The sequence below is a fragment of the Balaenoptera borealis genome (assembly GCF_965194805.1).
Source record: "Balaenoptera borealis genome assembly, chromosome: 5".
NCBI lineage: Eukaryota > Metazoa > Chordata > Mammalia > Artiodactyla > Balaenopteridae > Balaenoptera > Balaenoptera borealis.
This window is the reverse complement of record NC_138862.1, coordinates 8,208,532-8,226,448: the sequence shown is the minus strand read 5'-3', so window position 1 is coordinate 8,226,448 and position 17,917 is coordinate 8,208,532. Positions and strand designations below refer to the sequence as shown.

The following is a 17,917-nucleotide window of genomic DNA, read 5'->3' as shown; positions in this document are numbered from 1 at the left end:
ATTCCATTTCCCTAATCTCTGCCTTATAAAACCACAGTTAAGTCACAGTGAATTGTAACCTATCATTTCTCCAAAATTCAGGTATAATTATTTTAAATTGTTTAGGGAGGACATTTCAGAAAAGAGTAGTTAAATCTTTTCCCTTAAAATTGAAAGTGAGTATCTTGACCTACATTTAATACATATTAATTAACCATAGATTGAGATTTTCTTCAGCTGCAATTAAGCAACTGACTTAAGAAACTTTTATTTTTTAAAGTGTAAAATAACTACTTCTCTTTAAATAGAAATAAATTTTCAGCAACAAAAAAATCAAATCCATAACCAAATGGTTACATTATAACGATGCACTGGGGATTTTAACCCTAAGTATAAACAGGTGTGCATGCACTATCATTGGGTATATTTGTTTGCTTTATTTCCTTAGTGATGTTATTTTTACTTTTAATTTCTCATTTTATGTTTCAAGGGCCCATTTTAGCTTCCTAGTAATGAAATCCATACCTACTATCTATTTTTTTCCTTTGGTGGGGAAGGGGGATGAAGAATTAAGAGTATAAATGATGCTATTTTGTTGAAGTATAATTTATATACAGTAAGATGAGTATTTTAAGTGTTCTAACTTTTTAGCTTTTAAATACAACAGTATATATCCACTACCTAAAACAAGGCATAGAGTACTTCCACCACCTCTTATATCCGTTTCTGTCATCTCACCCTCAGTTTCTGATTTCTGTCATCATAGGTTAGTTTTGGCTATTCATAGGAAAAATTCATGTAAATGGGATCTGTATAGTATTTATTACTTTGTTTCTTTCACTTAACAGACATTGTTTTTGGAGATTCATCCATATTGTGTCTCAGAAGTTACTCCATATTATTGCTTCATAGTATTTCATTGAATGGAAATATTGTATTTATATTTACCTGTCAGTGGATGTTTGGGTTGTTTCCAGTTTAGGACTATTATGAATAAGGCTACTGGGAACATTCTTGTATCAACTTTTGTACACTTAAGTTTTCATTTCTCTGGGGTCACTACTTAGAAGTAGAATTGCCAGATCATAGGGTGTATGTGTGTTTACCTTCGTAAGAAAAGAGCAAACAGTTTCCCACAGTTTTATCATTTTGCATCCCCACAAGGTATGAGAGTTCCAGTTGCATGACATCCTCACCATTTGATGTGGTTGGTCTTTTTGATTTTAGCCATTCTAATGGGTATATAGTGGTTTTCATTTGCATTTCCCCATGACTGATGATAGTGACCACCTTTTCATGTGCTCATTAGCCATTCATGTATCTTCTTTTGTGATAGTCTTTCCAGTCTTTTGCCTGTTTGTTATTGGGATGTTTAATTGTTGAGCTGTAGGAGTTCTTTTTTTTACCATGTAATGGATATAAGTCCTTCGTCACATATATGTCAGTATTTATTCTCAGACTGCGGCTCGCCTATTTCTTTTCTTAGTAGTAGTTTTTAATGAGCAGGAAATTTAATCTCTTTTTTTATGAATAGTGTTTTTTGTATTCTAAGAAGTCTTTACCTTCCTCGAGTTTATGAAGATGCTCTCCTTTAAAAGTTTTTTTTAAATTGAAGTGTATGTAGTTGATTTACAATGTTGTATTAGTTTCAGATGTACAGCATAGTAATTCAGTTATACATACCTACATACATTCTTTTTCAGATTCTTTTCCCTTCTAGGTTATTGCAAAATATCTAGTATGTCCTTGTTGGTTATCTGTTTTATATATACTAGTGTGTATATGTTAATCCCAAACTCCTAATTTATCCCTCCCCCATCCCTTTCCCCTTTGGTAACCATAAATTTGTTTTCTATGTCTGTAGGTCTATTTCTGTTTTGAAAGTAAGTTCATTTGCATCTTTCTTTTCTTTTTTTTTTTAGATTCCACATATAAGTGATCTATTTGTCTTTCTTTGGCTTATTTCACTTAGTATGATAATCTCTAGGTCCATCCATGTTGCTGCAGATGGCATTATTTCATTCTTTTCTGTGGCTGAGTAATATTTTGCTATATATATAGAGAGAGAGAGAGAGAGAGAGAGAGAGAGAGAGGGAGAGAGGGAGAGAGATACACCGCACATCATCTTTATCCACTCACCTGTCGATGGACATTTAGGTTGCTTCCATGTCTTGGCTATTGTATTGGGTTGGCCAAAAAGTTCGGGTTTTTCTGCAAGATGTTACGGAAAAAACCCGAACAAACTTTTTGGCCAACCCAATAAATAGTCCTGCAGTGAACATCGGGGTGTTTGTATCTTTCTGAATTAGTTTTCTCTGGATATATGTCCAGGAGTCAGATTGCAGGATCATATGGTAACTCTATTTTTAGTTTTTAAGGAACCTCCATACTGTTCTCCATAGCGGTTGTACCAAATTACATTCCCACCAACAGTGCAGGAGGGTTCCCTTTTCACCACACCTTCTCCAGCATTTATTATTTATAGACTTCTCCATAATGGACATTCTGACTGGTGTGAGGTGATACCTCATTGTAATTTTGATTTGCGTTTCTCTAATAATCAGCGATGTTGAGCATCTTTTCATGTGCCTGTTGGCCTTATCTTTCTTCGAGAATCTTTACATCCTTCCTTTGTGTGTGTCTGTCTGTGTGTATTTGTTTTATCAGTAACTGAGAGGAGTGTTCATCTTTAGTGATGATACTGGATTTGTCTTAATCTCCTTCAGTTGCTTTATGTTTTTTGAAGCTCTCTTAATAGGTATACCTATTTAGTATTGTTAGGACTTGGTGATAAATTCAGTCTTTCATTACCATGAAATATTCCTCTTTATCTCTAATAATATTTTTGTCTTTAAGTCTACTTTGTCTAATATTACTCTAGCTATACTGGCTTTTTAATTCTTAACATTTTTATAGTGTTGTTTTTTTACCCTTTTACTGTAAACCTGTTCATACTTTTGTATGTAAAGTATGACTTTTGTATACAAAATGTAGTTGAGTCATCCTTTTTAATCTAGTCAAATAGTATCTTTCACAATGAATATTTAGCCTATTTAATTATTCAGGGGTTTGGGTTTTAGACTTTTGCCTTATTTGTATTCTATTTGTTTTATCTGTTCTTTGTTCCCTGTTCCTTCTTTACTGCCTTCTTTTGAGTTGAGTACTTTTTGGTATTTTATTTCACCTTTTCTTAATTGACTGTTTAGCTGTTCTTCTGTGTGTAATTTTTAGTGTTGCTTTTACTACATGCATCTTTAACTTACCAGTTGAACTTAACAAAATGTTATATCACTTGATAAACCGTATGATAACCACGTGCTTTTGTCTAACCCCTTCTGTCTCTTGTCGTCATATATCACTTAGGCATATGTTATAACCCTCACAACACATTGACTACTTAAATTAAAAATGATTTTTAAAAGAGATTTAAAAACACATAAAAAATAAAATAAAAAGTTCTTTTCGGGAATTCCCTGGTGTTCCAGTGGTTAGGACTTGGAGCTTTCACTGCTGTGGCCCCAAGTTCAGTCCCTGGTTGGGGAACTAAGATCCTGCAAGCCCAAAAGAAAAAAAAAGTTCTTTTCATTTTACCCATAGACTTTTTCATTTCTTTTTGCAGTTCCTGACTTCAGTCTTGTATTGTGTTCCTTCAGCTTGAAGAACTTCCTTTAACTTTTTATTTTATAGTGAATAACTTCTGCGGATGAATTCTCTCAGCAGTTGTTTATCTGAAAATATCTTTATTCTCCTTCGTTTTTGGGAAGATATTTTCCATGGATATGGAAATTACAAATTGAGATAGAGTTTTAGGTTTACGTTTCAGCAAAAGAAAATGAAGTTGTTTAAATATGTTAATGACATTGTTTTCTGTATTACATTGTTTCTGAAGAAAAGTCAGTGGTTTTTCTAAGCATTGTTTTCTTTATGAAATATTTCTCTCTCTTCCCCCTGGCTGATTTTGATGCTTTTTTTTTTATTATTGTACTTTAAGATGTTTTTATTTGATTCTCACAATAAGAAGATGACGATAGTAATAATAGATATTCTTGGTTTCATTTTTACACATCAGAAAACTGAGATTTAAGAGTGTTAAATAAATTCTTTGGCGACCACAGCAAGGAATGGTAGGGCTAGAAAGCAAGCTCAGGTCTTCTCCAGCTGCGCTTAGCACGCTCTCACGCTGAGAAAGAGAAGTTGGGGATATAGCGAAGAAGGAAAATGCCTTTAGCACAGGGATCTTCTGTGGAAGAGAAGAGTAAAGAAGCAAGCAATTTGGGTGACGCACTCAAACATGACATATAAAAGCTGGTATGAATTTTGTAGATCTTTTCGTTCAACCTCTTTTTTTTTTTTTTGCTTTTTTTTTTTAATGTTTGATTTTTCAGCAGTTTGACTATTAGGTTCTTATGTATAGTTTTCCTTGTATTTATTTTCCATGGAGTTTGCTGAGTTTGTTAGACCTGTGGGTTAATCTCTTTCATCAATTTTTGAAAGTGCTCAGACATCATCCTTTCAAATATTTGTTCTGCTTCACTCTCTCTTCTCCTGCTAATTATTCAATTAAATATATGTTATAGTGCTTACTATTAGAGGACTCTGTTTGGTTTATTCATTTTGTTTTCTTTTTGTGTGTTAGTTTAGGTAATTTCTTTGCTCTTTCTAGTTCACTGATTGTTTTTCTTCTCTTGAGCCCAGTCTGCTGTTAAAACCATTAAATGGATTCTCTGCATTTTTTTAGTTCTAGTGTTTTCACTTAATTTATCTTTTCTTTAAAAAATAGTTTTAAGTAACAGCCCCCCAATCTATCCACACATTACCTAGCTTTTGAACTAAATTCTTTTTATCATAGTTATTTTTTTTTAATTAATTAATTTATTTATTTTGGCTGCGTTGGGTCTTTGTTGCTGTGTGCGGGCTTTCTCTGGTCATGGCGAGCGGGGGCTACTCTTTGTCGCGATGCGCGGGTTTCTCATTGTGGTGGCTTCTCTTGTCGCGGAGCATGGACTCTAGGCGCGCGGGCTTCAGTAGCTGTGGCACATGGGCTCAGTAGTTGTGGCTTGTGGGCTCTAGAGCGCAGGCTCAGTAGTTGTGGCGCACAGGCCTAGTTGCTCCGCGGCATGTGGGATCTTCCTGGACCAGTGCTCGAACCCGTGTCCCCTGCATTGGCAGGCAGATTCTTAACCACTGCTCCACCAGGGAAACCCCATAGTTATTTTAAAATACCTGTCTGTCAATTTCAACATTTGGGTCATTTATATATGTGGGTTTTCTACTATTTTTTTCACTTGATCATGGACCCTTTTTGTTTGTTTGTTTCATGTGTCTGTAATTTTTTATATGTATGTTGGACTTGCTGTATTTAAGAACAGTTGAGATGGAAGTAAATCTTATTTCCCTTTAGAAAGAGGCATGCCACTTACTGTGTCAGGCTACTAGTGTGATGAGACTGAGTCAATTTCATTTGTAGTTTAGCTGAATCTGGGCCTAGTTTGTTTTGTTTGTTTGCTTGACTTAGATTCTGTTCTCCACTGTCTTCTTAAGTTTTAAGCGGTGTTTGGAAACTGGAGAGATCTTTTATGCATTGTTGCCCAGCCAGCAACCTGCTGCTAACTCTTGGTGCCTCGGGGTGACCTGTGTGCATACTGCTGCTCTGGCCCCAGCTCTGCGGCGCCCTGGGGGACCCTCCCTGGGTCGTCTGCCTGTCCCATCCTTTGGCCCAGCCACACGTGGCTGTTAGAAGTTGGTTGGGAGTTGGGCTGGACTCTTCTTAGTCACATCTGTGGCATTTGCTCCTTCTCCCACCATAAGTCTCTTCTTTCCTAGGAAAGACTGTTAATTTTCTAGAATTTAGTTAATCTGGTTTCTTTAGTCCTCAGCTCTCTGATAGGTTTTTAAAAAGCAGTGATTTTGTTGTTTGCCTGCCTGGCTTGTTCTTGATTTTAGAGTAAGAGCGATGGTCTCTTGGGAATTTCTACATTGTACCTAGAAGCAACAATCCAGTGTACTATTCTGAATAAATTCAGTATCCATAGGGATTTTAAAGGTTATACTGTTATCTGTTAAAATGAGTTCCCAGAAAATCTCAGCACATGTTAAGGCAATTTATTATTAAACATATTTTCTATCAATAAAATGAGGCATAAATAATTTACTTTTGATTTTTTTATCTGCATATGAGCAGGTAGGGTTAGACCCATGATTCTTTATTAGGAGTGACTTTTAAAGCTTTAATGAGCCACTGTTGCTGAGTAAGTGCCCCTGAGTTCACAGGTGTACTGGGCAGAAAAGAGGTTCACAATCACTGGTTGGCACACTTCCTTTGTAAAGGACCCCATAGTAAAGGTTTCGGCTTTGTGGCCTTCTGTTGCGTATTCTTACTTGGTTTTGTTTGTTTTTACAATCTTTAAAAATACAAAAACCATTCATAGTGGAGGCTATATAAAAAGAGGCTCTGAGCCAGGCCATAGTTTGTTGATCTCTGGGCTAGATGATCTTTATAGTCATTTCTGGTCTCAAAATTGAATTTCTCCTAACTACAGTGTGTTCGGAATAGTACTTGTGAAAATACAGAGGATCTAACTATAAAGCATATTTTTAATAAAGGCCTCAATATTATCATACATGTAAGCATATGTGACATTATGTAGGCTTTTACATATTCCATCAGATTTAGAGAAAGCCTTTTTATCTTTTTTCTCTTTAGGAGTATAAACCACCAGGAACCCGCAAACTTCATAATATTCTCGGAGTAGAAACAGGAGGACCTGGTGGGCGTCGTGCTGGGGAATCGGGTCATACGGTAGCTGACTACTTGAAGTTCAAAGACCTCATTTTAAGGATGCTTGATTATGACCCCAAAACTCGGATTCAACCTTACTATGCCCTGCAGCACAGCTTTTTCAAGAAAACAGCTGATGAAGGTACAAATACAAGTAATAGCGTATCCACGAGTCCTGCCATGGAGCAGTCACAGTCTTCGGGCACCACCTCCAGTACATCCTCAAGCTCAGGTCTGTTCTTTTGATATTATATTAGGCTTTGAAATGTTTCCTCTTTTCTTTACAAAGTAGGGGTTATTTTAAAGTTTTTTAAAGTTTGTTAATGGGTGGGAGGAATTATTTTTCCCGAATCTATTCTTTGTGGCTAGTAAAAAAATTCACCTCCCCCAAAGCTCCAATACTTAATTATGCATATAATAAATTCTGCTTGGAAACAATACTCTTTATTAGCCAAATTTTAAAATTGTTTTTAAAATGGAAATACTTGGTTCACATGCTTGAGTTTTCCCCTGACTTAACCAAACTTGGTCATATTTTAGTTCAGTGGTCGATGTGAAAGGACATAGAGAATTGGAAGCCTTCCTGGTATACTTTCAGGTTAATACAGATTTTTTTTGGTGACTCACTTCTCGTTATAGTTTTAGGATATATACTTGAACAAAATTAACTTTACACTCACAAGGTGTACCGTGTTGTGATACTTCAGGTGGATCATCGGGGACGAGCAACAGTGGGAGAGCCAGGTCGGACCCAACGCACCAGCATCGGCACAGCGGCGGGCACTTCACGGCCGCCGTCCAGGCCATGGACTGTGAGACACACAGCCCCCAGGTGAGCGGTCACACAGCCCTTCGTTCACGCCCTCCACTGTGCCCGGGGGTACCAGTGTTGGATGCCAAGTGTTTTTAGAATGATAACGTCATTTACTCTAAAAGGGTCATAGCTTCCTTGGTTGTAAGGAATTCTAACTTACACATCCTTGCAACTTTTTCCCTCCGCGTTTAGAAATAGCTGCCGTTTATTGAGTGCATACCAGCTGTTGCTCCAGGTGTTTGTTTATCTCGTTTACTCTGGCAGCATTTTGAGCCTTGCCCTGTTTGGATTTTCATTTTACTTTGGGAACTGTGACTTCAAGGTTTAGGGAACTTTCCGAGGTGCGTGATCTTAATTACTGCACTCCACTGCCTCTCGTGATCTGCTAATCACTGATAGTCCTAGATTCTGAATCAGTTTGTGTTTGATTTTCACCTCCATTTTTTGTTTTGAAGGTTTTTTGTTAAGGAGAATCTAATTAAGTAAGGTTTTTAAAGGGGTGAAGCAGATGATGGTAGTCAAAATATTTATTAAACACTCTTTGTAAAATAATAAGTTAATTCATACTGAGTACTGCGTTATGATGTTTATAATGAGAGGCAAGTATATTATCTAATGAGAAATAAAATGGAAGTTGATGAGTATCACTGCCCATTCTTGGGACTGGGGCAGCTGAGTGCTGGTGGAGAAAGGCATACCTGTAGATGCATTGTTACCCTTGTTAATTCATAGTCACCAGCATCTACTTCGGCAAGCTTACATGTTTCTCAGGTCATCTCATCGTGCTCCCATTCTGTTTAATAATTGCTTCAGACTCTTCTACTCTTGCTGGAAACCTTTGCCTCCCCTTCTCTGTTCTCCCTCACTCCTCACTGTGTAAGGGACAGTCCTCAGAAAGGAACGCCTCACTGCGTGTCACCAGCCACCTCGCCCAGCCTCCATGTGTGCCCGTCCCCTTTCCCCCGCCCCTTGTCAGCAGGGGCAGCAGCTCCTGCCTGGGACCAGCCACCTCGGGCCCTGCCCCTCTCCTCCCCCCCGCACAGGACTTCGGCCTGCTCAGCCGCTGGCCCCTGTGTCCTCTGCTCGCCTCCTCCCCGTCAGCACCTGATCATCCCCAGCTCTCTCCCATCCGAAGCAAAACCTTTCCCTGGCCCTTGTCTTCCTCGCCCCACATTTCTGCTACTATTACTTCACCCTTTAAGAAGTCTTCAGCTGCTCCAGTTGGGCTACTTCCCAACTCAGGAAACTGTTCCTGTGGAGTCACAGTGGTCATTACTGAGGAGCCCGGCGGACACTCAGTCGCTTGTCTCTCTCTGGCCCTCACTCACATTGACACAGCCCTGGCTTCTCCGTGCTCTTTGTAGCACTCTCCTCTGCCTTCCCGGACAGGATGGCCCTCATCCCGGCCCACCCCCTTCCTTCACTGCCTCCTTTTCGGATTCTCTTCTCCCCCTCGGCCACGTAACGTGGGTGGTCTGTGCCCTGTCTCTCAGCTTAAACACTTCCTGGTGACCTCACCTGCTCTTACCAATGACTGCAGCTACCATCTCGATGTCGGTCACTTTACGTCTTTATTTCTGATCTAGACTTCACTCCTGAGCCCCACGCCTTTATTTCTAATCATTTACTATCAATACCGCTTTGGAAGTCCCTGCAGCACAAACCTACAGATGCATCCTATAAACCGATGTCACCATTTTCTCCTCCACCACAGCTCATCTGCTTTTATCTGTATCAATACAAATGGCCCTGAATTTATCCATTTGCTCAGGTCGTACACCTGGCACCTGGGGAGTTCATCCTTGACTCCTGTCTCCCTCACCCCCCACCTTGAATCCAATGGTAAATAGTATGGATTCTGAATATCCTGCGTATGTGTCTGTTCTCTCTACTTCACCCCCTTGGTACAATCATCTCTAGCTTATCTTACTGTAAAGACTATTATTCCAGCTGGACTTCCAGCGTCCAGTTTCATTCACCAGTCCCCCTCTGTTCTCTTCTCTGCAGCCAAGCGAGTGTTCAGTAGAGCAGTCTGATCCAGCCCTTTCCCCTGCTTTCAGCCGGTTTCTGGCTTTCTCTTGTACTTAAAAAAAATTGAGACTTCTTACAAAGGATTCAGTGATTTCTGTGATCTGGCCCCTACCCAGGCATCCTTCCTCCTCTTCATTCATTCTGGTCTTCCTGGAATTTTTTTTTTTTTTTTTTTTTCCATTTTTCAGACTATATACCACGTTCCCTTTCACATTTCTCACATTGACCGTGCTCAGCCTGGAATAAGCTTTTCCTCCGTCTTTGCTTTGGTAACTACTATATATCCTTCAGGTCTTAAGTATCACTGCCAGAGGCTTTCCCTAATTCTTTAGAACGACCTTCCTTCCTTCCTTCCTTCTTCCGTCCCTTTCTCCTAGTTTCTAAATTAATGTTATTAGTTTTATGTAGTCTTTCTGAGATGTTTTATACATATGCAAGCAAATACAAATGTATATCCTTCACCTAACCTTTGTACACAAATGGTAGCATACCGTGCACACTGTTTCACATCTTGTTTTTTTATTTTAACATGTTTTACATATGTTTTTAAATATATATTATGGAGCTCTTTCTGTATCATTATATAGGGAGCTTTTTCATTCTTTTTGTTTTGTTTTTAACAGTCACACAGTATTCCATTGTTTTAGATATTCCAAGTCATTGCAGTAGTTCCCTATTAATGGACATTTAGCTTATTTCCAATCTTTTTTACTACTGCAAATAATGCTGTAATAAGTAACCCTATGTATAAATCATCCACACACATGCAGTTTATATGTGGTATGAATTCCTGGATGTGAAATTGCTGGGTCAAAGAGTAATGTGGTTTGTCATTTTGATAGCTGTTGCCAAATTGCTCTCCATATAGTTTTACCAGTTTAGCCTCCCACTAACAGAGTTTGGAGAAGCAGTCAGTGTGATCACCTTTGGATCAGTCTGAACTGAAAAACCTGGTATTGGACAGAGTATAGTTACATTTCGCTTATTCTTTCTTTCCATGAATTTAAGTAGCTTCGTAGTTTAAGAACCATTAGTATTTTCTGAGAACTTTCTGCCTATTTTTCTACCGGATTATTTTCAATAGTATTTCTTGAATTTTGATTCTGAGACCACCTTTGTTGAGTGGTCTTAATGACCTGTGCTAGCCACCGGTGATAAAGACACAGGCTTTGCCTTCCTAGAGCTTACCGTGACACAGAAAATAAGTAAAACAAATCAAATGAATAGAAATTGCAAGTACTATTAACTGTTAAAAAGAAAATAAGACAAGATAATGTAATAGAGAATAGTGATTTGTTGGGTGGGATGTATTAATTCAGATAGGCCGAACTGATAACAGGTAGACCCCCCCCCCAAAATATGGTAGCTTAAAGAATGTGCGGTTTCTTTTTTATGTAGTAGTCCAGAGTGGGTATTCAGGTTAGTGGTGTGGCTCTCTTCCACATCCTGGGTTCCTACCATCTTATGACTGCCCCATCCCCAAGGGCCTAGTTGTCTGCTGCATCTGGCAGGCAGAAGGACTCGGGATGTATTTTGTGGGCCAGATCTGGCTGTAACATAGGAACCTTCATTCATATTCCATTGACTGAAACAGTCGTATGGCCGTGTCTGTACAGGGGAGGCCGGGGAGTAAGCGGGGTGCAGCCTTTGCTCAGGAAGAAGAGTATGTTTTTTGAGGACAGTTTGGAACCTCTGCCACAGAAATTGGGGGAGCATTAGCCAGAGTGGTGAGGGAAGACTCTGGAACTGAAATGATGAGAAAGAAGCATCCAAGCAGAAATTAGAAATCAGAGCATTCTAGGCAGAAGGGAACAGTAAGTACAAACACCCTGAGGCTTTTGAAAGATGTTGACTAGGTAGAGGAATAGAAGGAAGATCCTGTGTAGTAGGAACTTAGGCAGCAAGAGGAAGGATGGCTAGAGGAGAAGGTTGGAGAAATGAGCATTGGCCAGATTGTTTATGGATTTTGGATTATTTTGTTTATCCATTCATCCATCAATGGACACTTAGGTTGTTTCCGTATTTTGGCTATTGTAAATAATGCTGAAGTGAATGAACATGGGGGTACATATATCTTTTCAGGATAGTGTTGTTGTTTTCTTCATATAAATACCCAGAAGTGGAACTGCAGGATCATATGGTAGTTCTGTTTTTAATTTTTTGAAGAACCTCCTCCATACTGTTTTCCATAGTGGCTGCACTAATTTATATTCCCACCAAGCAGTGCATGAGGGTTCCCTTTTTTCCACATCCTCACCAACACTTGCTATTTGTTGTCTTTTTGATAATAGCCATTCTCACGGGTGTGAAGTGATATCTCATTGTGGTTTTGATTTGAATTTCCCTGATGGTTCATGATGTTGAGCTGCTTTTCCTGTACCTATTGGCCATCTGTATGTCTTCTTTGGAAACAAGTCTAGCCAGATCTTCTGCCCATTTTTCAATCAGATTGTTTGGATTTTTGCTGTTGAGTTTTATCCGTTCTTTATATATTTTGGATATTAGCCTGTTACCAGATAATATGATTGACAAATATTTTCTCCCATTCAGTAAGTTGCCTTTTCATTTTGTTGATGGTTTCCTTTACTGGGCAGTAGCTTTTTAGTATGATGTCGTCCCATTTATTTATTTTTGCTTTTGTTGCTTTTGCTGTGGTGTCAGCTTCAAAAAATCATCACCAAGACCTATGTCAAGGAGCTTATTACTGCCTGTGTTTTCTTCTAGGAGTTTTATGGTTTCAGGTCTTACATTCAAGTCTTTAATCCATTTTGAGTTAATTTTTGTGTTTGGTGTAAGATAGTGTGGTTGAGTTTCATTCTTTGGTATGTGGCTATCTAGTTTTCCCAACACCATTTATTGAAGAGACTATCCTTTCTCCATTGTATATTCTTGGTTCCTTTGTCATAAATTAATTGACCATATATGCGTAGATTTATTTCTGGGCTCTCTCTTCCGTTCCATTGATCTGTGTGCCTGTTTTTATGTCAGTACTATACTGTTTTAATTGCTATAGCTTTGTAGTATAGTTAGATATCAGGGAGCATGATGCCTCCATCTTTGTTCTTCTGTCTCAAGATTGCTTTGGCTATTTGGGTTTCTTTGTGGATTACAAATTTTAGGATTATTCTATTTTTTTTTTTTTTTTTTGAAAAATGACATTGGAATTTTGTGGGGGATTGCATTGAATCTGTAGATTGCTTTGGGTAGTTTGGACATTTTAACAACATTGATTCTTACACTCTTCCAGTCTGTGAGCATGGACTGTCTTTCCATTTATTTGTGTCTTCTTCTTCCAGACCTTCTTCTTCTACAGATCTTTTACCTCCTTGGTTAAAGTTATTTCTTGATATTTTATTCTTTTTGATACAGTTGTATATGGGACTGTTTTCTTTTTCTGTTTCATTATTAGTGTATAGAAATGCAGTCGATTTTTGTGTATTGATTTTATATCCTGCAACCTTATTGAATTCATTTATTAGTTCTGACAGTTTTTCTAACGGAGTCTTTAGGGTTTTCCATATATAATGTTACATCATCTGCAGGTAGTGACCATTTTACTTCTTTATTTCCAATGTGGATGACTTTTCTTTTTCTTGCCTAATTTGGATTTGTGTTTTAAAAAGACTGTTCTTGCTACTCTTTGGAGAATGGTTTGGAAAAAGGCAAAGATGGAAGATGGGAGTTGATTTAGGAGGCTGTTGTATTAGTCTAGGCAAGAGATGATAGTGACCTAGGATAGAGTAGTCATGGTGGAGATGGAGAAAAGAGGCCAGATTTGGGTTCTATTTTGGAGGTAGCTTTAGTAGTACTTGCTGATTGTTTGGATGGAGGAATGGTTGAGCAGCTAGATGGGTACTAGTGGTTCTATTAAAACAGGAAAGATTGGAGAGAGGAGGAGCTTTAGGGGGGAAGTAAAGAATGCCTTTTGACCTGTCAGAAATATTTACTATCTGGCCCTTTCCAGAAGAAGTTTGCTGACCCCTGGCATAAACAGTGCTCCCAAGGAAAGAAAGTGGCGAGTAAAATATATGAGTATGGGTGTAACTTGCTAAAAATTGAAGCTTTGATAATAAAATATTTTTCACTGTTGAACACATTTGGAAGTTTGTGTTATAGAACTGTCTGCAGTTCTAATAAATGGTTTTAAAATCTGTTCTTACAGGTGCGTCAGCAATTTCCTGCTCCCATTGGCTGGTCAGGCACTGAAGCTCCTACACAAGTCACTGTTGAAACTCATCCCGTTCAAGAAACAACCTTTCATGTAGCCCCTCAACAGAATGCATTGCATCATCACCATGGAAACAGTTCCCATCACCATCACCACCACCACCATCACCACCACCACCATGGACAACAAGCCTTGGGCAACCGGACCAGGCCAAGGGTCTACAATTCTCCAACAAATAGCTCCTCTACCCAGGATTCTATGGAGGTTGGCCATAGTCACCACTCCATGACATCCCTGTCTTCCTCAACTACTTCTTCCTCTACATCTTCCTCCTCTACTGGTAATCAAGGCAATCAGGCCTACCAGAATCGCCCAGTGGCTGCTAATACCTTGGACTTTGGACAGAATGGAGCTATGGACGTTAATTTAACCGTCTACTCCAATCCCCGCCAAGAGACTGGCATAGCTGGACATCCAACATACCAATTTTCTGCTAATACAGGTCCTGCACATTACATGACTGAAGGACATCTGACAATGAGGCAAGGGGCTGATAGAGAAGAGTCCCCCATGACAGGAGTTTGTGTGCAACAGAGTCCTGTAGCTAGCTCGTGACTAAATTGAAACTTGAGTTTGTTTCTTGTGTGTTTTTATAGAAGTGGTGTTTTTTTCCAAAAAAACAAAGTGCAAAGCTGCTTGAATCAGAAGGAGATTAACACACTGAACCGCTACAAGAGGGCAAAGCTGACTTTTTTTTTTTTTTTTAACTTGAAAAGATTGCAAAGGGACAATGAAGTTTTTAAAAGAGCCATGTCCAAACCCATCTTCGCGGATAGCTCAGAGGTGTCCTCTTTCTGCCTCCCCCATTTTAACTCGCCACATCCCAGTCATAGTGGGGTTTTTGTCTTTCTAGTCCACAGAAGTTGTTGTTCAGATGTTGGTCTTAATCATTTGCCAACTAATTTTAAAATAAAAGGCACTGCACATAATTTGCATAAAGGGCCCCATGAGGGTGTTTTTCCTTCATTTTTTGTCTTTCCTTTTTTCCTTCCCGTTTTTGTTTTGTTTTCATTTTGTTTAGGGTGGGGGGTGGGAAATTTGGGTTTTTAAGTCCTCTAAACACACTTGGGCACGGAAATGCAGTACTGTAAGGAAGAGGGACCTCCAGCTCACACAAACATCACCTTCAGCTGTATGGAAGGGACGGTTGTATTGGAGTTTGTAAGGCGCAGTAAGCATGCTAAGTGGCGGGATCAGAACTCTCCTGTCTGAACCTACTGAGGAGCAAAGCAGCAATTGCCTGGGATCCTGTGGGTCTCCCGTTGTCGAGGCCACAGTGAGATAGTAACGGAACGTGACTGGTCTCCTAACCAAGGTGCACTGAGAAGCAATCAACGGGTCAGTTGTGGCCAGTCCTGGGGAGGTCTGAGTGGTGGTCTTTGGGATAACCTTTGGCCTTATGGATTTGGACTCGAAATTAGAAGAGCCTACCATTTCAGATGCAATCACTTTTGGACATGCTTTTGCAGACAGTCCTTAATGCTGAAAACACAGAGAATGGGTAATTCAAGAGGCCTTTCTTTTCAAATAGACTTTTGTGACCCACTAATTGTAAGGTATTGCAAGGTCACTTTGCGTGTGTCATAAAGTTGACTTCCTTATTGGTTGAAGGTCACAGAAGTAGTGGTTTGCTTTGATGGAAATAGCTACAGCTGTGTCCCTTCCTGCTTTTTACTTTTTCTTTTGCTTTTTCTCGGCACGTGGTATCTCCACCATTTCTTCTGCACAAAGATGTCTTCTGTTCATCCTGAACATTTTTAAAAAAATGCAGAATTTTATGTGACTGCTTTTTTGCCTCACAATTATGCTGTGAATTTTACAAAAATTTATTTTCTTTTTTGATAATTTATTGTACCAAAGCTGTTTTTATAGCACATAGATGTCTGTAACCAATAATGTAGCAGTTCTGCACTTTGACACAAGGTGTAACTAGACCATTTTTAAATGTCAGTTGAAAATTATGGCTGTACTATTGCTTAAACAAAACTGGAACTGTTGTTGAATCCATAGCCAATACATTTACAGCAATCTGTGTACTGAACATAATAGATTGACATCTAACTCAAGATTACAACAGCTGTTACATCCTAAATGTGTTCAGGCTTCTGAAGGTAAAGGGACACTGGATCCAGAAGCTGTGGAACCAGCAGTTGATTCTTGTATTCCTGATTAACCTACTTGTAAACTTGAAAGCAAGACCTTGGTTGCACCAACAGGTCCAAAATATGATCACGAGTAAAGCAAAACTTCCATGCATGACCTGAAAGGAACAGGCTGATGTGTAACAGGTGCCTAGTTTTGAGATTATGCTGCCTTAATGTAACACGGTCCGGCAGTTGCTAAATTTGTGTTCCCATTTTAAATTGACCAATTTTACGGTGTTAAGCTTTTGAGCGGTTGAGTTGGGAGAATGAAGATTAAGGAATTTACCTGTCCGGGATCAAAGAAGCCTAGAAAAGAAGCAGTAATCTACCTCTGCCGATAACCCTGTTCAGAACAACTCAGCAGAAACACCACATTACTTTTTATTGGTCAATTCCATGTGGCTGACTAGGTCAATTTTTTCTGAACAAAAGCAGGTTTTTATATGTAAACAGTGACAAAAGAAAAAAGGCTTAAAACTATGTGAATGTGAATGGAAACTTGGGAATATCCGTTTTTATAAACCACAAAAATTTTTTTTGTTGTTAATCAGGAAATCCATATTTATTTTGTAATTAAATGTCAAGCCTGTGGATGGATTTTTGAACTCGGTAGTTCATAAAGTTTACAGTGAATAAAAGGACATCATCTTGAGTCTAGCAATATCAAAAGGAATTCAGTAGTTACTGCTGTTTAGGAATATAAGGTGGAGATACATGGGTCAGGTCATTTTTTTCTGTGCTGGTTGCCACATCTTAGCAAGCACCAAAAAACGAAAGCAGTTTTTAAGCCGCTCTTTACATAAAGGAAGTCATGAAATCCAATGCTTCTGCATCGTGTGTTACGTTACAGTCCAGTTTTGTGTGCTTTACTACACGGTTTGGTTACAGGACTTCTGTGCATTGTAAACATAAACAGCATGGAAAAGGTTAAATACCTGTGTGCAGATTGTAAGATCTGGTCCGGACTTGCTGTGTATATTGTAACGTTAAATGAAAAAGAACCCCCCTTTGTATTATAGTCATGCGGTCTTATGTATGATAAACAGTTGAATAATTTGTCCTCAGACTCTTTACTATGCTTTTTTAAAATTAATTTAAGAAAAATGTAAACATAGTCGAAATCTTCCTATGCAGTTAACCTGGTCCAGGTAATGGTCTGGTAGGTATACTGACTATAAGTTTAGTCAAATGTGTGGAAAGGAGAACAGTAGTTACATCAACGTAGGCTTCAGAAATCTTGGAAAGTAAACATTGGAGGTTTAACAGACCATTTTGATTTTTTAAAATTGTTTCTTTACTTGATACTCACAGTTTCTCTTTGATTCAAAGTGCTCATAGTCTGTCATGTTTAGGATGGATGTGAGAGTTAGATGATTTTCTCTAGGATTTGACCTGCTTGGAAGCAAGAGGAAATACAAATAGTATCGTTCCTCTTTCCCCAGATCCTTGATGGGGACCTATCAGGGACTTTATACAAGGAAGTCTAGAATTCCTGCCACAGTGAATTAATCCTAACCTAAAGTCTCCTCTTTTTTATAAGTTAGCCTGCGTAAGTATACATTAAGGTGGCTTTCAGAAAGCAAAAAACTTACTGTAAATTTAAATGTGATTTTGTAAAGTTCAGATTGTCTACATAAAGTGCACTTACCACATGTATGAAAGAAACTTCCTTTAGTGTTTTTCTTAGGGTAATGAGCATTTGATAGGTAAGTGGCACATTTTGTATATCAGACTCCAAAAAACTTAGGCTTATTTTTATTTAATGAATATTAGAACTATTGATACATGTGAAGAATCATTAAGGCTACAATAATTATATAAGGCCCACAAGATGACTGCTCTATTTACTGCTGTATCGTCTTTCCCAGCTCCTGTGTTGTTGAACTTATTGTTACAATAAGTCTTATAATAAGGCAATACAATGATGAGATAGTAAATGCTAA

At 38.6% G+C, this 17,917-nt stretch overlaps 1 protein-coding gene across 13 annotated transcripts in view; it reads left to right on the top strand.

Annotated features, from left to right (window-relative positions):
* Window positions 1-17,040, top strand: part of DYRK1A (dual specificity tyrosine phosphorylation regulated kinase 1A) — a 143,522-nt gene extending 126,482 nt beyond the window's left edge. For 11 of the 13 annotated variants that reach the window (XM_082394582.1, XM_082394573.1, XM_082394578.1 and 8 more), the window contains 3 exons: window positions 6,683-6,989; window positions 7,441-7,589; window positions 13,765-17,040. In XM_082394582.1, the coding sequence (XP_082250708.1) occupies window positions 6,683-6,989; window positions 7,441-7,589; window positions 13,765-14,385 (1,077 nt within the window). In that variant the 3' untranslated portion in view covers window positions 14,386-17,040. The remainder of the gene's footprint in view (window positions 1-6,682; window positions 6,990-7,440; window positions 7,590-13,764) is intronic. The other 2 variants (XM_082394576.1, XM_082394570.1) reach the window with 1 other exon arrangement.
* The last annotated feature ends 877 nt before the right edge of the window (window positions 17,041-17,917 follow it).